The 26,731-nt window shown below is 31.6% G+C and overlaps 3 protein-coding genes across 3 annotated transcripts in view; 1 reads left to right on the top strand and 2 right to left on the bottom strand.

Moving 5' to 3' along the window:
• LOC108917584 (venom dipeptidyl peptidase 4) overlaps positions 1-659 on the bottom strand; it is a 53,162-nt gene extending 52,503 nt beyond the window's left edge. Inside the window, exon 1 of the mRNA XM_018724272.1 lies at positions 378-659. Coding sequence (XP_018579788.1) covers positions 378-446 — 69 coding nt within the window. The 5' untranslated portion in view covers positions 447-659. The remainder of the gene's footprint in view (positions 1-377) is intronic.
• Positions 660-16,024: 15,365 nt separating this feature from the next.
• LOC108917558 (la protein homolog) lies at positions 16,025-17,494 on the bottom strand. Its single transcript, XM_018724215.1, has 2 exons — positions 17,080-17,494; positions 16,025-17,024 (listed from the first exon to the last, which is right to left on the bottom strand). The coding sequence occupies exons 1-2, from the start codon at positions 17,390-17,392 to the stop codon at positions 16,309-16,311; spliced, it is 1,029 nt and encodes a 342-aa protein (XP_018579731.1). The 5' UTR covers positions 17,393-17,494; the 3' UTR covers positions 16,025-16,308.
• Positions 17,495-19,808: 2,314 nt separating this feature from the next.
• Positions 19,809-22,718, top strand: LOC108917554 (translationally-controlled tumor protein homolog). The gene is made up of 3 exons (XM_018724208.1): positions 19,809-19,924; positions 20,200-20,458; positions 22,278-22,718. The coding sequence occupies exons 1-3, from the start codon at positions 19,897-19,899 to the stop codon at positions 22,507-22,509; spliced, it is 519 nt and encodes a 172-aa protein (XP_018579724.1). The 5' UTR covers positions 19,809-19,896; the 3' UTR covers positions 22,510-22,718.
• The last annotated feature ends 4,013 nt before the right edge of the window (positions 22,719-26,731 follow it).

Here is a 26,731-nt window from a genome sequence, read left to right on the forward strand (position 1 = left end):
TTCTACAATTATAATTATTTTGATATTTATGACAATAATATATATTTTACTATGGAAATATAGAAACTTAAATCAATATTGTGGACAATTAAATTTAATGGATTTGAAAGGTAAACACAAGCTTTCTCCTACTATAATTTTTAATGTATTACAAACAAAGATAATGCAAAAATATTTATTTATTAATGTAATGAATAAAGTTATCAGTGCAATATTTTCAAAGGAATTTGAAAGTGTTTTGCCTCTTTGTATGTTCAGATCTATCTGAGCTGAGAAACTTTCTTTTCCGTGGTTCCCACCAACGTTTCAAACCCAATACCCAATCTATAAAAAGTCCTAAATCTACCAATCATTAAACCTTCCAAATCCTGCCCTACCTGATTGCTCTGGGCAATTTCCAAATTGGAACTGCCATTCGTGGTGCCGTTGCTGTTCCTCTCCGTCATTTTTCCAAACTTATCCAGACACTTTCACTTATCAGACCGACAACCCGTCAATCATAACTGACTTCGACACTCCAACCCCAGAAGCGGCGGCTCTCCCGATTCCTTCCTACGAATCAGCTGTCCCTTGATAAAAAAACAAACAGTCGCGGGTGATTAAGTTATTCGACTGTTTGGCGAAGTGATGCCGCCGCGGATTAAACTGTACTGAATGAAGGCTCGCGCGAATCGCGCTGCCCTAGCGGTTGACGATCAGGTGGGGTTTAATGCTTTCCAAGGTGTATCTGGTCAGCGCTGATGCCGTCCTCAGCTGGTCGGCGTCTCGGAGGAAGACACCTGGAGTCGTTTCGTTAATCTAAGTCGTTAGATCTGCATACTTTCACCTCACTTTCCATAAGTGTTTCGGTAAAAGCCAAAACAACTTGGTTTCCGTAAACCGCGGTCAAAATTTGGATCAGGTAGGCATTAAACAAATTAACAACCTGTTGGAGTTTATAAATTTGAGTTTTTTTGGCACTTTTGCATCTTTGTTTAATACATTAACTAAAATCGACCAATTAGAAAGTCTTGCTAAGATAATCTGTATAATAGCAATTTATCTTATTAATGTTGCAATATCATATGCCACGCATAATAAACATTATTTTGCTATCACGGTTTTATTACCTGTGCTCGATGATTTACTATCAGGTGTCCTAAAATTCCTGCAAGTTTTGAATTTGTGCGGTAAAGGTTACCAACGAAAAAAAGACAGGGTGACAACTGACTGGTTAGTTATTAAAAACTGAGAGATACAAGAAAGGACAACATGTTGAGCAATATTTTGAAAATAATGGAAGTTTGGCAGCTACAGTTAGCAATTTTCGTGCAAAATACGGTCGGAATAGCAATTTCACTTCATCAATTGTGAAGAGATTAATTGAAAAATTCAGGGAGACTGGATCAATTAGTGATCTTCAACACTCTGGCCGTTCTTCAACAAGTTCAACACAAAACATCGAAGCAGTTCGTGAAAGGTTGTTGAGATTCCATGAACATCAATTCGGCACCGTGGTCAAGAGTTGTACAGGTCGAGAAGCTGTCTACAGCATATTCTTAAGAAAGAATTGCATTTTCATGCTTACAAAGTTCAATTGACTCAAGAACTGAAGCCTACTGACCACGTAGAGCGAAGAGAGTTCTTTGAATGGACTATGAAATAACGAGTGGATGTAGATTTTTCAAAAAAAAGTCATCTTCAGTTATGATAGCTCAGTATATGACGGTTTTTAGGTCTGATTCTTGACACATGCACCAATTGACGTGAAATTTTAACAGTAAGTAGAAAATTGCTCAATAAACAAAAGTTACATAGTGCCGATGTGTGCTTTCACCCTGGGGGTGAATGTGAAGGCACCCCTTTTAATAACGAAAATTCTAAGCAAAAAATTTCTCTATAACGTTTTTTCCAAAGATTAATATTTTCCGAGTTATTTGCATTTTTGATAAATAACTTAAAACCTTGAGTTTTATTGAAAAGTCCATATAACGCACAAATAAAGCTATTGAAATAACGAATCGATTCATTGTTTGTTGATAACCGAGTTATCACTCTAAAAGTGATTGTTTATTTTTCGGAAAGTAAAATCGAACCTTTTACCGTAAAATAATGGCGAAAGAATTAATTTTTCGAAGAAAATTAATATAACCTTTTTTAAAGTGCCTGGAAAGACCTTTAAAATGCTTTTTGAAAAAAAATCGTATTTCAAAAACTCGCGGAGTTATGATGAAAATAAAATGGTCATATCATTTTTTCGGAGAAAAAAATCAAAAATAAAATCTATGGCTAAACCATAAAAATAGAAACTAAGCGTAATCCATGTACAGTTGACTTTATTTAGGTACTAATAATAGGCTCTGCAAGTTTGACCGGTTTAGAATGCCTAAATTTAAAAAAAAGTTTGAAATAATGAAGAAAAATTTTTTAATCTTTAAAAATATTTTATTTTTATTTTTTGAAATAATGAAAAAACTAAACAAAATACGTGAAAAATGTAAGAGTTCAAAATTAAAGGTCTTTTTATAATATTTTTGCCCTCTTTCAATTTCTCTGTAGAGCAAAAATTAACGGTGATATTACGTTTTTTAGTTTGCATATGCGTGTAAGGACCACCTTTGAGCCTTAAAACCTAAAAGTCTCGAAAACGAAGAGTTCGAGACCCTTCAACTATTGATTTGTAGTGGTGTGTTGGTTTATTATAATCTAAAGTTTTTTTTACCAAAATTAGAATGCTCTCGGAGCAATTAAAATATTTTAAAAAGATTATCCAAGAAACTTGATAATTTTGCCCCTTCATCAACCATTGCTATTTTGCAACATCGGTAATAAATTTAAACATTTTTAACTTACAGTATATTGTGCAAAATTCAATTCTAAAACTTTTTTCCACATCAATATTTTTCCAAAATGCATAGATTCCAAGAAATACTTAAAAAAAAACTAAAACTAAAATAGGTATTTTTAAAAATTTTGTAAACATTTTTGCTATTTCGAAAATGTTTCGGCCCTCGCCCAGATGTAAGGATCTACACTTTTATTATGTGAGTTATACTGAAGGTAATCCAGAAAAAATTTGCTTGCCTCAACATCCACCTCAAAACAGGTCCGCCTTGGTCTAATATGATTATTAGCAGTTTCACCAAGACTTCTTCAGAAATCTCAGTATCACCAGGACCTGTACTAAAAATTGACCAAGGCTGATCTTCAGGATCAAATAATGTATTCAGGAACTGAATGCATTTCAAGAGTAATGTGAAAATGAAGACATTCCCACATTTCCAAACTTGAATGAAGATATGAAAATAATTAACACCGACCGTCTTTGATTTGTAAAAATTTCTTTCTTTTGGTNAATGATAATGATAATGATAATGATAATGATAATGATAATGATAATGATAATAATAATAATAATAATAATAATAATAATAATAATAATTAAATATTACGTTTTTTAGTTTGCATTTGCATGTAAGGACCACCTTCTTTGAGCCCTTGAAACCTAAAAATCTCGAAAATGAAGAGTTCAAGACCCTTCAACTATAAAGGTTGATTTGTAACTCTTGCAGTTTCCTGCAAATTGTTATTTGGAGCGATGAAAACTATTAAAAATTAAAAAAGTTATCGTGAAAAAACGAATTGTATTATTCAGTGAGAATTGTCGGATCGTGTAAATGTTGCCAAAATTGTCCTCCAATCACGAACCAAACAGAGGTCTCATTGAATTTAGTAATGTATCGTTGAGTGTTTTGAAGCGGGTAAAAATTCTTCAATTCCTCATTAAGGGTTGTTTTTAAGGGCTGAGACGTTGCAATGAATCATCAGTAATATTATAAACAGAGATGAGTCTTTCATTCAGTATAAATGCTATGAAGATGTGAAAAAAATATTTTTTGCTTTATTTTCTGCAAAAAGGGTGGTTTTTAAGTGTTGAAACATTATTTCATAAACAGTAAAAAATATTCATTTCTTCATTCTTGCTCCGTCAAAACATTTCAGAGCCGGGAAAACAATTTTTGTTTTTTTTTTCCTCATAAAGGGTAGATTTTAAGGGTTGAAATGTCGCCACAAATCAAAAATTATTATTCAAAACATAAAATAATGCTTATTCTATTGGCATAACACTTAATTCTATGGTTTTTACGTTTTTTTGCAAGAAGGAGTAGTTTTCACCCCCTAAAAACAATAAGCACACATTATGGATATGTAACTTTTGTAAAGGGGGCTGAAATGAATTTACTCACCAATTTTCATGAAAATCGGTGCGTGTTGTCAAGAATTCGGCGGTAATACCCTATTTAGCTTCGCTAATCGGCAAAATTGTCGCATTTGGGGTTCAGAAAATCCACGAGTTGAGAAACAAATGCATCCACAGCGTGTCACTGTTTGGTGCGGATTTTGGTTTGGAGATTTCATCGGATCATTCTTCTTCAAAAATGTGGCTGGTCAGGTAATAACAGTTAATGGTGGTCGCTGTAGCGACATGCTAATCCAGTGTTTTGTGCCTAAATTGCAAGAGATGGATGTAGACAACGTGTAGTTTCAACAAGACGGTGCCACATGTCATACAGCCCGAGAAACAATTCAATTGCTACGTGAGTTATTTCCTGGTCGTGTACTTTCCCGTCTTGGTGATCAGAATTGGCCCAGATCATGCGATTTGGACTGTTTTCTTTAGTTTTTTTGAAGTCCAATATTTACGCCACAACCACCCACACCTCGATGGAGGAAATTGAGCGCTGTACCAACGAAATTCAGCCGTATTTATGCAAAACAGTCATGAAAAATTTCGGCAAAGAAGTGAGTATGTTACAGCAAAGACTTGGAGTCCATTTACCCGACATGCTATTCCATACATAACCCTGTACTGTGAACTTTATGAATTAATAAAAAAATTACAATTTTTATTTAAAAACCAGTGTTTTCTATCAAAATTACTTCTTACGTAAATGGGGCACCCTTTAGAGCAAGAGGGCACCTTCTTACAGTGAATACGTACATTTTTTCTGGCATTGCTTCTGCTAAAGATAACAAGATAACTTATTACATTACGTAATTGACTTTACTTGACAATAGTTAACTGTGACCAGGTAATCCAGAATACTTGCACTGAGTGGTACCATAAAACTTCAAACTTCTCTTAATACGAGTATCTTAATAACAAATTTACTTTGTCATACATTTACTGGACAACTCCTCTACCATCAATGGTAACTCATTGGTTGATGAAGATGTTAAACTGGATTAGAAATAATCGATCATTCAATGGTCCGCTCTTATTTAAGAACCTTTTATCATACGAGACCATTACCTAGGGTAGTAATGATCAAACACACCAAAATTTATAGGTTACGCGTGTTGCTTATCGTTTATTATTCCCTAATGGTATTTTAAACCAAATACTTTTATTGCCGTCTAAATAAAGGCTAATTCGTTGCCATTAAATGAATTTTTACTGCAAAAAGAATGAAAATATTTGGTGGGGGCTAGAAAAAGAACAAATATCCTTTTTGTACTTTGTTTTTCTAGGTCAGCTTTATTGGTTGAAATCGTTTAATTAGAAAAACCAGGAATCGCAATTAGGTTTCATTTTTTTGGTCTTTGAACAATACATTAAAAGGATAACATAATTAACAATTTTGGAAAAAGTCTGCTACAGTTCCCTTTTGAAGAAATCCTTCACCATTTCTAAATTTAAAAATTACAGACCATTAAAATTTTAAACTAGAAAAGTGCGAAAAAACAAGTTTTGTCCTTTGTTTGAGGTACAAAACTAGGTAATTGTCTCCACAAAATTCGTTATGGCATCTGAAAGTACTACTCTTCCCGTACAAAATCTATTTTGAATCGTTCCGATATCTTCTTTCCTTTTCGAGATATCGCCTGTTGAAATTGATTAATTTCTCGTCGTTAATATTCGGAAATTGAATACCGTCAGATAAATACTGAAAAATTAGGGTAGAGAAGAGTAAAGTTACAAACACCTAAATTCCTAATGGTTCTTCAGGTTTTCGAGGTCGCTGATTACGAACCTAAAGTCAAAATTACAAACTTCAAAATAGCGGATCCAATACGGCGGATGGAATTAAAAAAATGTCATACGTTAAACTAACCAATTTCAATAAACGGTTTGTCGAATCACAAACATAGCGTAAAACCAAGATTTTCGCACATTTAGGTTAGTGTGGTGGAGCAATTTTGAAGTCTATTCAGATTCAACGAGCCGATACCTTCGGGAGAGTACAGTCAATTACATTTTGTCGGTCTGCCTTTATTAACCAAGTAAATTTTTATCACATTCATTGTTTTTAAAGCCCGCTTATTCTTAGATCCTATCTTGTGTAGCTTCAATAGCTTTTTATCTAAACTGAAGTTTAATCTTAAATATCCTATTTTTGTCTTCTAGCGTTTTGCTCGCCATTTCTTGACCATCATTGTGTATTTGCTTAAATCCATACCTATAGAAATCAAACTCCTATAATGAAATCGTATAGTTTTTCTTTATGTGCATTCTTAAAACTTATAATAACTCTTAACATATGTTTATTATTCTTTTCATAACTGGTTTTCTAGATGAGCCAAAAAGATGAAAACAAAATTTTATTAAATATAGAGACTTTCAAAAAGTGTTGATAACGCTCTTAAGAGCAGTATTGCTCGTTTTTCAGACTGTACAGTTAAACCTTCACTAATTAATTAAGTGATTAAATTAGTAACTGTACTATAGATGTATTTCTGTATATTCACAAGCTAACGCACGATTAGTTCCGGTGATAAAAGTACCCGAGCGTAAATAAATTTAAAAAATTGTTGAAACAGTATCGTGACTGTACAGTGTACACCCCTCCTCCCCTTGTAGTTGCTTATTAAAAACCGTTTTGTTATGCTGTGTTTATCTTTGGCAACTATAACCTAAGCTGGCCATGAGCAAGTGGCGCAATTTATTGTTAGAAAGGTTGTATTTATTACTCTTTGCCTCAAATTTGTACTACACTGAAAATTTTGTTCATCAGTCAAAAGTAACATTTGAACAAAGAGACGACAGTTCCGTATTATCTCCTAAGGTGGTAATTCTGTTCTAGTTCAGAATTATCGGCCTTGGAAGACAACTACAAATGCAACTTGTAATTTTATATATTCTATTAGAAGTTTGTCGTTTGTCATAAATTATATTGCCTGATGCTGATTGTGAGCTGAGAATGAAGAAATACAAAACTCTTTTTTCTCAAACTTTCTCATTTTCTGTACTAGGTACCCACTTCTTTATAGAACCCTTCACCTAGTTGTAAACAAAATTTCATTGAATTGACATTTCCGTGGAGTATTCTTTTTGTTCCTTGATTTTCATTTGTCTCACTTTTTTCCTCACACCTGCTTTTTTGCATAAATCATTGTTCAAATCGAGATTTGATTCCTGGATTGTTATTGTGTATAATAATATATTAGTTTTATGCCATACTGGATTTGGTATAAGAAATAGCCGATTTTTATTTATGTATAATTGGCCCCACGACGTGACAATTTTTTTTTCAGTCTAAAAAAAGAAAAACATAAAACTACACATTTTGCCTTACCAAGTAGGTCAAATGTTTTCACTAGCATTTTTCCTTATTTACCATTTGCTATCGGTTAATTTGCAACATCATCCATGGTATATTTTAGAAAATACGGCATTGTATTCTGTCAGCACTTGTTTCATCATGGAACTTTTCATTAAAAAAAAACTTCACTTAGACAATTGGCTTCCTCACCTCCTCGATGGACCAGCTCGTAGAATATATATAAAATAAATTTTGAAGATGGTCTGGTTCATCATAGAACTACAAAACTTTGTAGATGAAAACCGTTAAACTTTCTTTTTTTCTAGATTAATCCAGTATCTCTTGCAGCCTGAAATCTCAAGTTCAGTGTCAGATTCGACATTGTTTTTACTACACCTTCTTTTATAAAATGATCCGGTTTTTTTCCGCACATTGCTCGCCCAAACCGTTAAAATACAAGCAATTTCCTCGAGTGAAGTGGTTGATTCTAACACGCGATCCTTTACGACGCAAAACTGTTCGAATTGCTTCCACAACTGGATTCTTTATATTCATTGCTTTCAAGTTTCCCAATATCCTAATCTATTCCTGCAGCAGAAACATTTCCATTTTAATTACAACCTATGGCAAATATTTCAACCGACTCTTCTAACGTCAGAGTGGCCGTAATTTGGCCTTTAGTTCAGCATTTACCTTATCAGTTTATCACTTCTCGTTTTCCACTTGTTTTCAAGCCGCACAAATTTATTCGTGGGCAAAGGAAATAGTTTAATCTTCGTTAAATCTTAAAACGTGGTGACGCGTATATTGTTTATATTTTCAATTTACCGTAGTAAATTAAAGGTGCGTGCAGAGATAAAGCTGCAAACTCTGACGTAAATTTGTGACCGATCCAAAAGCAAAACAGGAAAGTTTTTACTTCGTATAAAGTAAAGGTATTTAGGTGTATGATATATAAAAGAAACGTAAACAAATTTAGTCGCAAGCCTAGTGTAACTAAGAAGCTTGCATGTGTGATTTAATAAATATTACAGTACGCTGTATGCCTGGTATAATGACGGTAATCTCGAACTCGTTTAACGCTAGGCGAATTTTAAGTAATTCTTGAGTAATATCCGAATACTGATAGTCCTATCCATTTCTGACAGTATTCTAAATAAAGGCACGTTACTAAAAAGAAGGGACTAAGCGAAATACCTAAACCAAAATCTTCATTAGGTATAGTTATTTATGTTATAAGGATTATAACGACAATCAGAATAAAGAAAAATTAAGCAAATAGGATCAATCAAAAAGTCATGACGAAACAAAGTTACTTTTTCTTTACTGGAACAGCCTATATATTATTCCATATTTCAATTCTTCTCGAAATTCTAAACAAAATTTATATAGCACAGCACATACAGATTTCAGATTTCAAAATATTGAACTTTGAAGGTAATTTGGAAGATACTTAGAGAAAAGGTCAATGAACATTAGTGACATAACGCCGATTGACGCTTTCACCCTCGGGGGCGGAAATTTGTTTCAAAATCGATAGAGAATCAAATTTTGAGCAAAAAATATTCGAAGAATTTTTCCGAGAAATCAATAGTTTTTTTTGTTATTCACGATTGAAAACTAGGAATTTTGAGTGAAAAAAAAAATACTCTAAGTATTTTTCGCGAATAACTCAAAAACTACGCATTTTATTTAAAAAAGTGTAATGAACAAATATGTAGCTTATAAATAAACAAAGTGTTGTACGTCCTATACAAAGCGAAATATGGTTAGTGGAAGGGGACTTGTTTTGGGGAGAATACTCGAATCGATGTATTCAACGTCAAATAACGGAAAAAGGATTAATTTTACGTGTATAACGCTCCTGGAGTTTTTTGTAGAACTCAAAAAGACCTTAAAAAAGTTAATTAGAGCAAAATTGAAGGAGTTATCGTCAAAAACAGATGGGTTGCTCATATTTTTTAAGGAAAAATGAGCAGTAAACGCTGTACCGTTTCCATCAGAATTAAAATTAATCGTAGACCCTTTACAATTAATTTTGTTTTAGTGTTTTTCATACGATCCTTTACCGGTTTAGAATGCGTATTTTTTTAATAATGTACGGTAAAAGTTGAAAACGTATTTTTCATTATTCAAAAAAATTGCCTTATTTATATAATAATTCTGAAACCATGAATAATACTATATAATATTAATACGTATTATACCAACAACATACCCCGCCAAGCAATGCTCTGCACGGCACTGGCAAAGCGGCAAAGCTAAGTGAACACGTGTACCATACAAAAAAATTATTTAAGACCTAGTGGACCAATACAGGTTTACTTTGACGACCAGCGTGCCGCCGTCGAGTCTACATCAGGCGAACTAGTTTACCAATACCGGACTCGCCGAATTGTTATTCGAGTACAAATTACGAGACACATCATGGTCAAAACATAGGAAGAAATTTCAGGAGAAGTGAATACGGTCCTGTTCTTTAAGATTTACAGGTTATAATAATTGACATGGTAACAACTATACCTACTACTAAAAATGGAAGTACCTACCCGTAATTAGATTTATTTACGCATAACTTAGTGGATGCATTAAATTTAAGTATTGAACATTAAAAAAATATATTAAAAATGTCGAGTAACTGCAAATTTTCTTGTTTGCTTTTTCTAATAAAAAATATTAATTAATTTCATAATCAAAATCTAAATAACTTATACATTAAATTATGTTGGACGCATTATTTTTACTTATACGTAAAAAATGATAGATAACAAAAATGTAGCTTTTTTTCAACAAATATTTTGCTTTTTTTTATTCCTGTAGCATAAAAAATAAAGGAGATATCGCCGCTTGAAGTATCCATTTTAGTGAAAAAACGACCTCTCGAGCCCTTCGATCCTTTCCCTTTAAAAAACGAAGGACTTAAAAGGTTTTATATGCAAACGATCTTACAGCTCTTGAAATTATCTTTAAAATGCTTTTTTGTAGGATACTATAGCTTCGAAATTAACCGAGTTATGGTAAAAAAAACCAATTACATTTTTTCGGAGCAAAATTTTTATTTTAAATAACTGCACCGTTAAAGCATTCCAAGCTTTTAAAAAGTAATTTTTTATCAGTTTTGTCAATATAGGAGTGGTTTTTAGGGGTTGAAAGGGAAAAATTCTTTTATTAGCTATAAGGTAACTTTTATTTTAAATAATTGCACGATTTAATCATTCCAAATCTTTAAATGGTCGAAAATATCAAATATATCATAAAACATGTTCGAAAAGATGGAAAATTATTTAATCTTTGTGCTTGAACAAGATTTTTATCAATAAAATGCTTAAGACTTAATTTTTCCAATTTCTTTCACTTAGGGGTAGTTTTTACCGCTAAAAACAAAAAGCGTCAATCGGGCTTATGTCACTTTAGAACTTGAGCCTAAGATGAGCCTTATTCTAAATTTTCGTGCAAATCCATCGCAGTTTCAAAAAATTCGGAGGTTATAGCTGATTTTCAGCTTCAAAGACTGTACTAAGATATTTTTGTATAATTTATAAGAAAATGATTTTCGAAGTTCGATATCTCGAAAACAGTTATGTTTAAGGACACGATGTGCGATATGAATTTTGGTTAGAATAATATACAAGGTGTTCCATTAAAGGAGAAGCAACTTTACTTTAGGAGATAATCGACCGTTCCCATAAATATCAGCGACCCTGTATAATAAATAATTTAGTACAAATAAAATTTCAAGAATTATTCCTTTATTTCGTTTTTCGTATTATAATAAATTTTATTAAAGTTCTAGCGCTATATTTAACAGCTTTGTGTTACTATAATACGGCTTCGTAACGTAATCTATTATCATGTGTCAGCAGATACATATTACATATAAAACGAAAAGTATACCTGTATCACAACATAATATACAGAAATCATAAATGTTTCATATTCAGGACAGAACAATTAATGCAAAATAAAGAGTTACATAAAATGCAATTGAATGGGAATTTATTTATATGCTAGTCAAGCCAGGAGTGTCCGACCTTGCGTGGAAATCATAACAATTACTCGGTCTTACCAGGAAGCTGGAGAAATAGCCTCTGTCTTGCTGGGTCTTCCTGGTGTAGTTCAATATTACGTCGCTTTCCGCGTCTCTGGGTATTTTCGTATATTTGTAATCACTGAAACTGTTATGGTACACCATACTGCGGTCTAATGTGAACTTTGGCGGAACAATCCTTTCAGTGTCTAGGAACTATTATGCGATTCAACTTTCTCTAAGGCAGGAGATTATAAATAATATTCCCCTGCGTTTTATAATGACCGAGTGGTTATTCAAGTTACCCGTTGCTTCAAAAGTAGTTTTGCTTCATAAAAATGTTCGCATCTTTTTCGCGCAAAGTTAAATGTAAAGAAAATATATATTTTCATAAAAAGCTAAGTAAAAAAACATCCACTTTTGAAAAAGTGATATAGTATTTCTCTAAATGTTGTTGCTTTCGTCTAATATTTAAATTTTGTATTACGAGATGCAAAGTATTCACCACGGTGCTTTTTGTGGTTTCATAATTATTTGCTCGATCCATTTCAAAGGAATGAAAATAAATCATTTATTCAGATCACGATTAATGCCAATAAAAAGTGGTGTACCACAAAGTAGCATCTTAGGACAAATTTTATTTTCTCTTTATATTTAATTTATCAAATGCAGCGAAACGTGGAAAGGAAGGTTACATATGTAAGCAAATTAATACAATAATTATACAAATCTTATTCAGCATGTACCGCTACTGAAGTAATTGAATTAATAAATCGTGATGTGGGTAGTATTTCTGTAATTTAAAAAAAACAGACAAAATACTAAGGATCCTTTACATACAGGGTGTAACATAAAGGTTGGGAATAAATTAAACAGTGGATTTTTTATTTTAAAAAATAAATATTTGTCATATAAAATTATGCTATACGGGTTTTCTTTTCCAAGCTACAGGGTGTTAAAATATTTCAAAAAATTTAGTTTTTTAATATCATTTTCATTTCAAAAATCTTTTTTCAATGCCTATTTGACCATGTTCGGTGGCTGAGTCAAAGCGTACTTCATAATGCTTTTGTTATATTTATATTCCTCTGTTAGCAGTGGAATAAAATGGTATTTACAAAAGTTTTATTTACGGAAAAATTACAAGAGCTAGAAATAAAACGCAAGAGGGTAATTTTGTTTAAAATAAAAAGTAGATNATATAAAATTATGCTCTACGGGTTTTCTTTTCCAAGCTACAGGGTGTTAAAAAATTTCAAAAAATTTAGTTTTTTAATATCATTTTCATTTCAAAAATCTTTTTTCAATGCCTATTTGACCATGTTCGGTGGCTGAGTCAAAGCGTACTTCATAATGCTTTTGTTATATTTATATTCCTCTGTTAGCAGTGGAATAAAATGGTATTTACAAAAGTTTTATTTACGGAAAAATTACAAGAGCTAGAAATAAAACGCAAGAGGGTAATTTTGTTTAAAATAAAAAGGTAGATCATAAACAAATATTAAAAAGATGTTTTTACCAGTGACGTACCACAATTTTCTTCGAAATACCGTATGGTACAATCCGTACGCGCGCCACTGAGTAACTTACAAAGTCAATTTTTTTTCCTGTAACTAGGGGATTATCAAATTAAGCTAAGGCTGAAATTTCGTTCCATTATCTTATAATGTTCGAAATTTATTGGAGAAAAACTAAATTTTTTGAAACTTTTTAGCGCCCTGTAGCTTGGAAAAGAAAACCCGTAGAGCATAACTTTATATGAGAAAAAAATTATTTTTTAAACCAAATAATCCACCGTTTAATTTATTCCCAACCTTTACGCTACACCCAGTATATTGCTCCTACTTTTTCAAATAATGCTTTAGAATAAATAAATTTACATTACGTGCTATTTATTAAACAATTAAAACCCTAGTTACTCGCAGAACTAATGAATAGTTATAGTTAATGTGACGATATTGAATTAATTATTTACATCATTTTATTTCTTTACACTTACTATTAGTGAAAAATGTATAATGAACATATACCTATTTATGTTCTATTTATTATACTTATTGGTGATATGGAGAATGGACCCGAATTCCTACCTTTTGTGTTTCTCGCACAAGATATATTTATTTATTTAAATTATTATTTATATAAAATTATATTCAACTGTTAAAAATTTTAATTTCATGAATTTTATTTCGAATATTTATGCAACCAACATTATACGGATGGGTATAAACAATTGCATAGATACAAGGCAATAGCTCTAATATGTATTTAGACTTTATTTTTAAATGTAAATAAAATATATATTTTCATAAAAAGCTAAGTAAAAAAACATCCACTTTTGAAAAAGTGATATAGTATTTCTCTAAATGTTGTTGCTTTCGTCTAATATTTAAATTTTGTATTACGAAATGCAAAGTATTCACCACGGTGCTTTTTGTGGTTTCATAATTATTTGCTCGATCAATTGCAAAGGAATGAAAATAAATCATTTATTCAGATCACGATTAATGCCAATAAAAAGTGGTGTACCACAAAGTAGCATCTTAGGACAAATTTTATTTTCTCTTTATATTTAATTTATCAAATGCAGCGAAATATGGAAAGGAAGGTTACATATGTCAGCAAATTAATACAATTGTACAAATCTTTTTCAGCATGTACCTTTACTGAAGTAATTGAATTTAATAAATCGTGATGTGGGTAATATTTCTGTAATTAAAAAAAAGACAAAATGCTAGGAATCCTTTACATACATTGCTCCTACTTTTTTAAATAATGCTTTAGAAGAAATAAATTTACATTACGTCCCTCTAAACACGAAACGTAAATGAAACGTTGCAAATGAGCTGTTTTACTACACATTTGAAACAATAACTAGAAACGTTGCTGTTTCATTACAGAAATGTAGCACTTGAAAACTTACTTAGTGAAACATAGCCGAAACATTCCAATTGAAGAGAGTTTGAAACATTACTCGAAACATTCCCTTTCGATCTCGGAAACGTAACAACGACAAACAAACAACCCTTTGCNTATATAAAATTATATTCAACTGTTAAAAATTTTAATTTCAAGAATTTTATTTCGAATATTTATGCAACCAACATTATACGGACGGGTATAAACAATTGCATAGATACAAGGCAATAGCTCTAATATGTATTTAGGCTTTATTTATAGTCTGGTTCGTAAGGACTATGTAAACAAAGCGTGAACAACCCATCTATACCAGGAACCTACATACTTAGAACCATATTATATAAAATGAAATGCAACTTTTCCTTACTTTTTGGAAAAAGTGTTTATGCAGTTTTAATAAACTGTGGATTGAAAAAAGAATATTCACTTTTGAAAAAGTATTGTATATTGTATGTTTAACAAGTATGTCTAAATTTTGTTGTACTAGTCTAAGTAATGTTTAAATTATTAACAGGGATATGCATTCATCTGTTACAAATTTTATATTTCACATTTAAATCATTTTCAGAGAACTATGCAACCGACATATCAGGGATGTGTATAGGTAATTGCATAAATGCTCATCATATTACTTGGAAATCAAAATTACACTTTTAGCTAATTGTTCGTTGCCTAATAGTTTATTTATAATGAAGACAAAGATACACTGTAATTTTAAAACGCAAAAATGTTTTAATTCTATTCTTTATTATATTTACATTTATATATTATAAATAACCATGAATTAAACAAACCTGTTTTACATTGACAATTTATTCAGGAATAAATTGACGAAGTTCTTCATGAATTAATTCCCGAATTTATTGGTAAACAGTGTGGTTTTACACTGCTACAGACTTTGTCAAGTTTTTTGACCCATGAATCAGTTCTACCAACGAATCTAAGAAGCAAATAAATTTCAAACATGTCATCTTTCCACTCGTAATTATAGTCATACAACAACGGTACCGTTTTGACACATATTATATAGATATTAGTGTTTGTAACAAATCAGTAAAAACAATGCAAAACTAGCACGACGCCACACAATTATTTACATATTCCAATAACATAACCTCATTACTGATCTGAGGCTGGAAATCTGTTGGGTTGGTACTTCCAAACTTCACGAAGAAATTGACGAAAATTAGAACATGCTCTAATTCGTCAAGAACTTGATGAATAAATTCATGAAGTTATTTGATAGCAGATTTGGAGCATTACACTTGTCTAATTTCTTGATGAAGCGACTTCATGAATTAATTGATCAATACATTGTCAATGTAAAACAGCTATTATGTATTTTAAATTGGACACGTATTTGCGTAGATTTATGCAACCAACATTTCACAGATGTGTATAGACAATTGCGTAACTTAATCTTTATATTGTTTCACAATCACAATTATACATTCAAGTAATAGTTGGTTGCCTAACTATTGATTTACAAGATGTTGCGAAAGTTTAGCCTGTTATTCTAAAATATATTTTTGTAGTTCTATAAATTGAATACACAATATTTTAACCACTTTATTGTTTTCTTAACTCTTACATTTGATATAACATACCAACTTTGTCAAAGTATGTTAATAGTTTATGCATTTATCGTTACAAATATATATTTAGAGTGCAATACAATAAAATATATTTACATCGATATATTTTTCCACTAACTTATCCTAAATTCAGGATCAAATTAGAAATCATACAAAAACTTAACAAGAGAATGGTCATACTTTCAGTTACAGTCAATAAAAAATAAAACATACAAGAAAACATCTGAAAACTTAAAAACTAAAACTATTCATTTTTCTTTGACTTCGCTTCTCTACCATGACCTCCAAAGTTCCCTTTACGTTTTCTATTATTCCTACTAGATTGTTTCTGTTTCTTTCTCAATTCCATCACCGTATCGGAAGTTTTCTTCAAGTATGCCTCTTCTTCCTCACCTTCCAACAAGCGCAGGTTCAATTTGAACGTTTCCACCTCCAACTCTCCGTCCGTCAACTTCTTCATAAACTCGACGGCGTTGTTTTCTTCGGGAAACCGCGCGTACCCCTCCAAATCGCCTTTGTTGAAATCTACAAAGGCGAGATCCACTCCTCCTACCTCCTTCACCTTCTCTTTCAATTCTTCCCTTGTTAAAGTCTGCCCTTCCTCCAAGCCTTTGAAGTGTATCACTGCCCCTTTAGGGAACTCCAGCTGCTTTTCTGGCTTATCCTCTGCGTTTCCTTTCTTCTCCTTTTTGTTCTTCTTTCGTTCCTCTATCTCCTTTTTCTTTTCTTCGAAGTAGTCATTCTGCCATTTCCTTATTAATTCGGTGTCCTTATACTTCAAGCTTTCTTTTTCAATGAAACTCTTACACTTCTCCATTTCTTTGAATATTATAAAACATGACCCCTTAAATTTGTGGTCCTTTGTCGAACGACGTATGCACGATTCTATAGGGCCGTAAGCTTCCAAGAAACTTAGAATGTCGTTCAATTCCTCATCTAGTGGGAAACCCTTAGCGTAGGCTAAAAAAATACATCTGTAAGTCGTCAACTCTTTACAATGTCATATAATACATACCAGTTCTTGCCATAAGTTCTTTGCGGCGGTCATCATCTAGCTCTGGGAGAGGTTTTTCTGGGTTACGTCTGAGTTTTTTTTGGTCTTCACTAACCTCTACAAGCTTATTTTCAGATTTCTCCACGGCTTTGGCAATTACTTCTGGGTCTGAGGATAAAGCGGCAAGTCTCTTGAAAGTTAGGAGGACTTCCAGTGTAACCCATCCCTCGTCCTCTTTTATCTTTTCTTGAAGAAATTTGTCTCTCGGCAAATTTATGTCGCCAAAGTAGTACTCAATTTGACGAATGATTTTCTTTTCCAAATCACTAGCCATTTTCACTGTTTATTATTATTTCAAGAACTGATTCACACGTGGTGATACAACAACGCCGACAAAACGAATTTTGGTTTGGTTACTTTGGTATTATTTATGTTGCACACTGCTTTTGCCCTGCAAATCGGTACAACCGCGCTGCGTACTATAAAAATGTCCACCAATAAGTTGTTCTGATTGGTTTTCGAAATAGATAACAACCAATCACATTGAGTTTGAAGCATCTTTTATTTACTTTTTGACAGTTGACAAACTTTATTGGAACTTCACCAATTTTCACAATGTACAACAATTCTTTCTGCACAAGTTTACAATAAACTTCCCAATTACTACCCATGGTAGTAATTGTTTTCATCTAGATAATTTGTGCTTTTTGTTGTTAATGAATTCTGTATAAATATATCTAACAACTATTGCATTATCTGCTACAGAAAAGTAATATTCATTTTTGTTTAAAACAAAGTGATAACTATATATTATTTTATATGAATACATGCGAAGAAATAATTTTTCTATTGTAATCTAACCCGCTGCACTCATAGATTCGTAGAGCTGTTAAGAATTTACTCCTTTTCAATATGGATAATTTATTCTTTATGCCCATAAAATCCATTTATAAAAGAGTGTATGTTCTTATTAATTTATATTATACTGTAATTAAACTTGGAAATTTATGTTTTGGGTAAATTTATTACATTATAAACAATTTCATAATTTCTTTTAATTGTCATCTTGTAATATTAACTTGAGTCATGTATATATTGATTATCGAAATTAATTATTACTATTATTAGTGACTAATACGAAGGGTCAAATTTCGTTGGTAATGACCAAAATTAATGCTGATCGCAAAAAACTGCCTAAAAAATTAAACCTTGCAAAGCATTGTTGATGTTGATAACAAATGATCACAGAGGTCGTCGTTCGTCGTCAATCGTCATAAATATAAATATGGGATTTGCAAAAGAGATGGATAACGTTTATTTAAATAATTTTAGAACTTATAAATCATTAATTCACAACAAATATATGAAATGAATAAAGAATGTATTATTTCTTATAATTGTTTGAAGGCAACTGTCAGAAAAAAAGCTAGGAACACTCATGGCTGTGCAACTAGCATTGCCAGATTCGCAACAGGGAGGGGATGGAGCTTGTCCAGACACACGAAGAACGGGGTGAGGAAAAGGAAGTAACTTTAAGTTTGTTACGTTTGTTACAAGTTTTTTCACTATGTAAAATCTAGTGTCTTTAAATTTTTTACTAACTTTTCCACACTGAAATTCACGACTCACGTTTGTTTAGCATGNTTCGAAATGGATAACAACCAATCACATTGAGTTTGAAGCATCTTTTATTTACTTTTTGACAGTTGACAAACTTTATTGGAACTTCACCAATTTTCGCAATGTAGGCAGGCCTTTAACAATCTTGCATGTAACCATTTAAACGGTATAATTAATGACGTCATTTTAAGGTTTTACATCTGCTGAAGGATGAAGTTATCTATTAGGATAAATCATAAAATCACAATACAATACAAATCAAATATAGAATATAGAACCATGGTTGCTAATACAATAACAATTCTTTTTGCACACGTTTACAATAAACTTCTCACCATGGTAGTAATTGTTTTCATCTGGATTATCTGTGCTGTTTGTTAATGAGTCATGTATATATTGATTATCGAAATTAATTATTACTATTATCAGTGACTAATACGGAGGGTCAAATTTCGTTGGTAGTGACCAAAATTAATGCTGATCGCAAAAAACTGCCTAAAAGATTAAACCTTCTAAATCAGGGGTGGGCAAGTAATTTTAGGCGGGGTCCGGATACTTTTGAAAATTTTTAACGAGGTCCAGAAAAAAATCCACATTTCTTATTTTTTATTTTAATTTGGACTCAAATTTAATCTGCTTACTAACCATTAAGAACTCAAAACACACACAATTGTAAAATACTAGAAAAAATGATAAGATTGGCACTTACACGTAAAAAACATTTTTTAAATAATTTATTTGAGCAATTTATACATTAGAAAAATTTTTGGCGGTTCAGTATTTTACCTTCCGCGGTCCGGACCTGGACCGCGGTCCGCCAGTTGCCGACCCTTGTTCTAAATCATTGTTGATGTTGATAACAAATGATCACAGAGGTCGTCGTTCGTCGTCAATCGTCATAAATATAAATATGGCATTTGCAAAAGAGATGGATAACGTTTATTTAAATAATTTTAGAACTTATAAATCATTAATTCACAACAAATATATGAAATGAATAAAGAATGTATTATTTCTTATAATTCTTTGAAGGCAACTGTCAGAAAAAAAATTAGGAACACTGTTCAAAAATTATGCGCACGCATTTTCTGTCTCTTTTAAATGCACTTTCTGAGTACTGTCAAAAGTCAAAATTACTCGCCGACCTTTTTCCGGTGCTCTCGTAAGGCTGAGGTCGACATTTTTGTGGTTCGACGAAAATCTAAATAATCCTACAAAATGAGGATCTATAAGGACATCTTCACCGGTGAGTTTTATTTAAAGTATTTTCAGCTTCATTGCTGGCTAGATATTTTTGTTCTTCACTAACTGATTATTAAATAATTTAATCATTTGTGTTCCATCTGTCATCTTAAATGTCATCGACTAGTTGCAATTTGCTCTAGTATTTTTTCCTTTAGCAGAAGTTTAAGTAAAGTTGTACCAGTTTTACTTTAAACACAATTTCTCTACATAAAACTATGTACATGTTATTAAAACTATATACATGTTATTGCCTTTTATTAAAATTATTTGTTTTAGGTGATGAAATGTTCTCAGACAGTTATAAGATGAAACTAGTAGATGAAGTCTTGTATGAGGTTTATGGAAAACTAGTCCAGCGTAAACATGGAGATATCCTATTAGAAGGATCTAATCCCTCGGCAGAAGAAGCTGATGAGGGCACCGATGCTGCCGTTGAATCAGGCGTTGATATAGTTTTAAATCACAGATTGTGTGAAACCTACGCCTTTGGCGACAAGAAGTCTTACACCGCTTACCTTAAGGACTACATGAAGAAGTAAGTACAATACTGGATATCATATATAACCACTGCATTTGTGAGCGTGTTTTTCCGGAACTGCCAAGGCAGGATTTAGTAAAAATAAATTTGTGTTTGTGTTGCATTTGCACTGTTGGAAATTTTCCAATTTGTTGTTTATTAGATCGTATTTTCTTATTAATGGTTAAAATATCTATAAAAAACTCATTTAGACAAAAAAAGAATAACAGTTGTAGAATTGTGATTAAGAGAGAAGTACATTCTGCAGAAAATATGATTTTGCTTGCTGAATTAAATTGCATAGTTTCATAATCAATAAATTGATGTCCTTACTAGGGTTATTGATAAATTTAGGTATACAGGTCATTGACCTTAAGATATGGTGTCGAAAGAATTTCTATTTAATGAACATTTTAAAATATACTAATTTACTGAATTGATACAGTTTTGGATATATTTAAGGGATAAAGCAGTATTCTTGCAACCCTTCAATAGTTTGGTATATTTAACCGTAGGCAATTGTACTTTTTTATGTGTCGCATTTGATTTTGAAAAAACCATTGTGAGTTACTATATAGTTCATAAAACGTGTAAATATTGGGAATAGTATATTATACAGGGCGTGTACCAATCTGGGAAACCTAGAATTATGTGAGAATTTCATAGAATTGAAACTTTGGGGAAATATCAGGGAATTTCTCGAATTTTCCAGGAATTTTTTTAAATTTCAGATGTAATTAGTCATTATTTGCGTGATGCTGCTACTGGGCATTACTAAATTCTATTAACATTCCAATTCTCTATTAATGCCGATCACGGATTCATTTTTAAATTTAGAAGGTAAATAGTTCCGAAGATATTCGAAGGAAACAGATTTTATGCTATTTCTATTTTTAGTCGTATTTCATTTGCTTTTCAAAATTTTAGGACAAAAATGTGTAGTCTGATATAAAATGATGAGATGAATCGATTTTTGCTGTCAGTATTAATGTATTTCTAAAAATGCGTTGAATTTGTGCCTGATTACAAAAAAAGGGATAACCTCTTTACAACTGTGTATAATTTATGGAGTTTTCATAAATAAATAACTAAGATATTGACTATCGACTGTCTCGATTCTTAACACAAATTTAGGGGACCCTTATTTTTTATTTTTGCCCAGATGCCCCCTCTTTTGGAGTTGCGGCTCTCTGAAATCTGCCCCTAAGAATAGTCTTTTTTCATATCTCAGAACCCTGTTGTACGGGAATCACTAAATTTGATATACAGGAGTTTTATGGAATCTGATAGTTCAATGGATAGTGGAATCTTTTTGGTGAGGAATCCCCTCAAGGTTATTTGTTTGTGTGTTTGTCTTTAGAACAAAAAAAATTTGGTCGCATATTTGAATTTCTTAAAAATTATTAGTCCGCTAGAAAGCCATTGAATTTATAAACTTTTTTGTCCCTTGATGTTTCTTTCATAAAATGTATTGTTTTCGAGATAAATTGCAAAATGTGATCGAATGCATATCGTGATTCGCCATCTACCTGGAAAATTTGGAAATATCGGGAAATTTTTTTGTGAAAATTTGGTTTGACCCTGATTATAAGCGTGTTCTAATACTGAATAACGCTTTTATGTGTGTTATTCAGAGCAAAGCATGCAATATTACCAAAATCTACGGTTCTGCCTTGCTGCTCTTTCAAAGTGCAGTAAATTTTGTAGATTTTAACAAATTTTCTAAAAATTGATATACATTTCGACAATCCCCTACACTAAAGTAAATCAAAATGCACGAAACTGAATTAACTTGCACGAAAATTTAGAGGGGCTGATTGGGGAAAATTTGTTCCAGATTAGTAGCAAAATTGGAAGAGAAATCTCCGGACCAAGTAAACATCTTCAAAACGAATATGAATAAAGTAATGAAAGACATTCTGGGTAGGTTTAAGGAGTTGCAATTTTTCACCGGCGAGTCCATGGACATCGACGGCATGGTCGGACTGATGGAATATAGGGATATCGATGGGGAATCCGTTCCCGTGATGATGTTTTTCAAACACGGCCTTGACGAGGAAAAGTTTTAGTGTAATTTTAAATTATTGCCTATTTTTGTTATTTAATTTATACTCCATAACTATTTTTATTAAGATGAGATTCCTCAAGTGATCGCGCATAGGTTTTTAAATTTTACAAAATTATATTGTTCCAACTTTTTTTTTTCAGCCTGTACAGTTCTAGCTATTGAATGAAGAATGTTTATATATCTGTGAAATTAAAACTAATTTTCCTATAATAAAGCGTTTTATTTGCGATTGTTGAATCTTGGTCCTTATTTTTCACCTCGAGGATTTCTTTAAAAATAAATTACTAGAATTTGACACTTCAGTGCATAAACAGGGTGATGAGGTAAGGTTTTCCTGATTTATGCTGTGATGGAGCAGTAGTAAAAAGTGATTGTAAAACGATTTTGTTAGGTTGCAGTTGATGCTAGTATGAAAGACACGTTAAAAGTTGAATGCATAAAAAAATTTACTCTTACAGCTGCTGTACTGGGTATTTTTATTACATGACCTAATTTTTAAGGTCAGTGTGTAATAGTCCAATGTATTTGGCCAATTATGAACTATTTTGATTATTTTTGTAGAAAAAGGAAATCGATAACTAGACGAAACTATGGATAAAAAAATAACGTAACTGTCTTTGCATTTTAATGCCAAATGTTAATCTTATTTTTGATGAATCCAATAAACCAATATTGAGATTTTTCTACTAAACCATAGATCATATTTTTCTAATATCTGGTATGCATAAGCCAATTCAAATCGTACTAATTGTGAGTTATTACTAGTTTGACATTTCTGTGTGTAAATAAGCCTTTGATGTATGCAGGGCTGAAGTGTTCGTGTTGTGCAATGTGGTTCACTGAATTCATAAAATTGAATCTTACAGCTGCCATACTGGGTAATTTTATTATACAACTTAATTTTTAAGTTCAGTGGTGCCTGACGTATTGATCAATATTAAACAATTTTGTTTATTTTTTGGTGTAAATATAGACTTGGCCTTTACTCCAAAGCTATCATTTGTACCGTTACCTGCATATACTCCAGTTCGTTTTAAAAGTAGGTTGTATGGATGTTTCATATAGTAACGCAAATTTTTGTTGGAAATAGTTCTAAATATTATGTAGAATGATAATTGCGACATAAAATGTGAAAAAAAGTTAAAAAAGGTGCATTTTTCTCTTTTCTTTCAGGTACAACTAGGAAAATATTGACATTAGAGAAAATAGTCAAAGGAAAAAAAGTTTCGTCTTGAGATTCTCTTCAAAATAAAAGTGGGTTGAAATTTTTATGTGCATTATTGTTGCTGCAATACAGTATAGACCGAAAAAAAAATAGTTTTTTCATGAATTTAATTCGGATTTTGACTTTAGAGCAGCCATATAAAAAGTATGGTTCTGAGTACTTCATGATATCGTAGTATGGAAGAAATTTTTTCATCGAAATCGACAGGGTATATTTCACACAATTCGATTGTTAATTAGGAAAATACGGAATTATACTTATTTTTCAATTCTCGCTCACGGTAAAATCAATGATTATTTCGAGATCCCGATACATCTTTGGAGTCTCAACTATCAATCCCCAAATAAAAATTTTCGATCCATTTTAGCAACAATTAGAATTTTTTCAAAATTTCTTCGAAAAAATTTAGAGCTGGAGCTGCCGTATTTGCATATTCTTCAAATGTAATTATAGGATCAAATAGAAGAAGGATTGAAAACAATATCCACTTTTGATCTTGTGGATACGATGAATCGTCATCGAGATATGAAAGCTCAAAGTTGAGGTGAGTTTATGGCAAACCAACAATCAAAAGTGATTTTGATAGTATGACACAAAGACCATAACTATGAAAATTTGTTTAAATCGGAAATGTATTTTAACTATTCTGATGCGAAAAAGATTGATACATTTCACAGCAATCGAGCAGAGTCAAAGAGTGAGGAGTGGGGGTCTATGCGAACGAAACAGTATAATTGATTTGCGCAACTTCAATCGACTTTTTCTCAGCTTCTACAACAGATAAATAAGTGATTTATATTTTTTTTTAATCGGTAGAGGAAAGCAGGATCTATTTGAATTTTACAATGTCGATTCGAAAATATCTTTCTTTCAATTTAAATTTATGTGCAAAATAAAGAACATTTTAATTTTCAAATTTAAAACAAAATACAAGAAGCCTCTTTTTTCAAAAACTACATGTTTTCGTTGACAAATGATCAAATACGGTTCATATGAAGTCCATTAATAACTTATTTTAAATACATTAAATATACATATACTAGAGATATGCCGCGGACAGGTCAGCTGGACATGTCGTGAAAAGTGGACGTCCTGAGAACACTTCCAAGACTGAAAAGTTGTATACGCATGCGCGGTATTATTTGTTGCATTCATAATTCCCGCAAAAAATTTTTGAGGTTGGTACATGTAAAATTAAAAATATTTAGCCATTTTCTTGTAATGTTGTTGGTAATTGTTTAACTGAAACTGATATTTTAAAAATATAACCTCTTTTATGTTATGTCCATATTTTATTATTTTTGGCAAAGTTAACGATTAGTAAATAGTAATCAGTTGATTATTAATTTAATATTGGTAATTATTTACTTTAGTGGCACCACCTCCAATTTTCACAAAATTTTGTCTACCCCCCTATTTTCGATGGTGCTGAACACGAATCTGAAGTTTTTTTTGTGCGGTCGAACCCAGTTTTTGAGAAAAAAATTTTTCAAAATTCTAACCTGAATATTTCAGATAACACTACGTAGAACTCTGTATATTTTATGTAGCTTTCAGAACATCTGTAATAAACAATGAACATTGTTTAAGAAACACATTTTCCCAAATTTGAACTAAAAAAAATATGTATTTAATAAATAAAATTATAGTAACTTTATGTGGGATGAACAGAGTTGAATGAGAGTGGGGGAACTCAATGTTGTCATCACGAATTACAAATGGCGGATTCAAACTACAAAATTTTTATTTATTAAATACATATCTTTTTACTTGAAATTTACGAAAATGTGTTTCGTGAACAGTGTTAATTGTTCATAACAGATGTTCTTGAAAGCTACATAAAATATACAGAGTTCTACCTACGTAGTGTTATATGAAATATCCAGGTTAGAATTTTGAAAATTTTTTTTCTCAAAAACTAGGTTCGACCGCACAAAAGAACCTGCAGATTCGTGTTCAGCACCATCGAAAATAGGGGGGTAGACAAAATTTCGTGAAAGTTGGAGGTGGTGCCACTAAAGTAAATAATTACCGAATAAAAGTAATATTTTGCTAAACATGATGTCACTCATAGGTGCCTTATTAGATTCAAGGTCAAAAGTACTTTTCCCGACATGTCCAGACATTTCATCGACATGTCCGTAACACACTTTTCCCAAAAATGGGTGCCCATCTCTCATATACATATACATACACATATAAACAGTTTGAGCTTTTATATCTTGACAATTCATCGTATCCACAAGATCAACAGTGGATTTTGTTCGTCAATCCTTCCTGTATTTGATCTTATAATTACATTTGAAAAATATGCAAATATGGTAGCTCCAGCTCTAAATATTTATAAGTATTTTTAGAATATATTTTGAAAAAATTCTAATTGTTGCTAAAATGGATAAAATCGAAAATTCTTAAATGGGGTTGATAGTTGAGACTCCAAAGGGTATGTATTGGGAGCCCGAATTTTACGTTTTCTTGCGCTAACAATTATGTTAAACTTTTTCAGCGAGCGCATATCACAATTATTATTCTACATATTTAAAACTATTCCTAACAAAAATTGGCGTTACTACATAAAACATCCATCCCGTAACAGATACCAACTGAACTAATAATGCAATGTAAACTGACAGAAATAGATTACCGGATTTAAAAGAAAAAAAGATAATTCTATGCGAAACTAGAGATATGAAAAATTATTAAATATCTTAACACATGTTTCACTTATACAAAAAGAGGTGCGGGAAAATGAATTTTACTTCAATGTATCAAACGTCTAAAACGATCGTTGTTATTTTTTTTAGACAACTAATATATCGTTTTTACATAAAAACCATCAAAGCAGAATTTGTAGACTGGAATCAAGCAAGTGAATAAACAATTAACATAGCCTTTATTTTTGATATTCATAGGTTTTCAAGTTTCAGAGGATTTACATAAAATTACAGTTATCAAAATAAAATATTCCTATATATTATTTCAAATATAATCTATTACA

This window comes from Anoplophora glabripennis, unplaced genomic scaffold, assembly GCF_000390285.2.
Source record: "Anoplophora glabripennis isolate ALB-LARVAE unplaced genomic scaffold, Agla_2.0 scaffold80, whole genome shotgun sequence".
Classification (NCBI taxonomy): Eukaryota; Metazoa; Arthropoda; class Insecta; order Coleoptera; family Cerambycidae; genus Anoplophora; species Anoplophora glabripennis.

Excerpts from the sequence above, each read along its gene's own strand:
- LOC108917558 (XM_018724215.1), bottom strand. The coding sequence starts at position 17,392 with ATGGCTAGTGATTTGGAAAAGAAAATCATTCGTCAAATTGAGTACTAC. Across the intron at positions 17,025-17,079 it reads AGAACTTATGGCAAGAACTG|CCTACGCTAAGGGTTTCCCA; the intron begins GTATGTATTATA and ends GTATTTTTTTAG.
- LOC108917554 (XM_018724208.1), top strand. The coding sequence starts at position 19,897 with ATGAGGATCTATAAGGACATCTTCACCG. Across the intron at positions 19,925-20,199 it reads CTATAAGGACATCTTCACCG|GTGATGAAATGTTCTCAGAC; the intron begins GTGAGTTTTATT and ends TATTTGTTTTAG. Across the intron at positions 20,459-22,277 it reads CTTAAGGACTACATGAAGAA|ATTAGTAGCAAAATTGGAAG; the intron begins GTAAGTACAATA and ends AATTTGTTCCAG.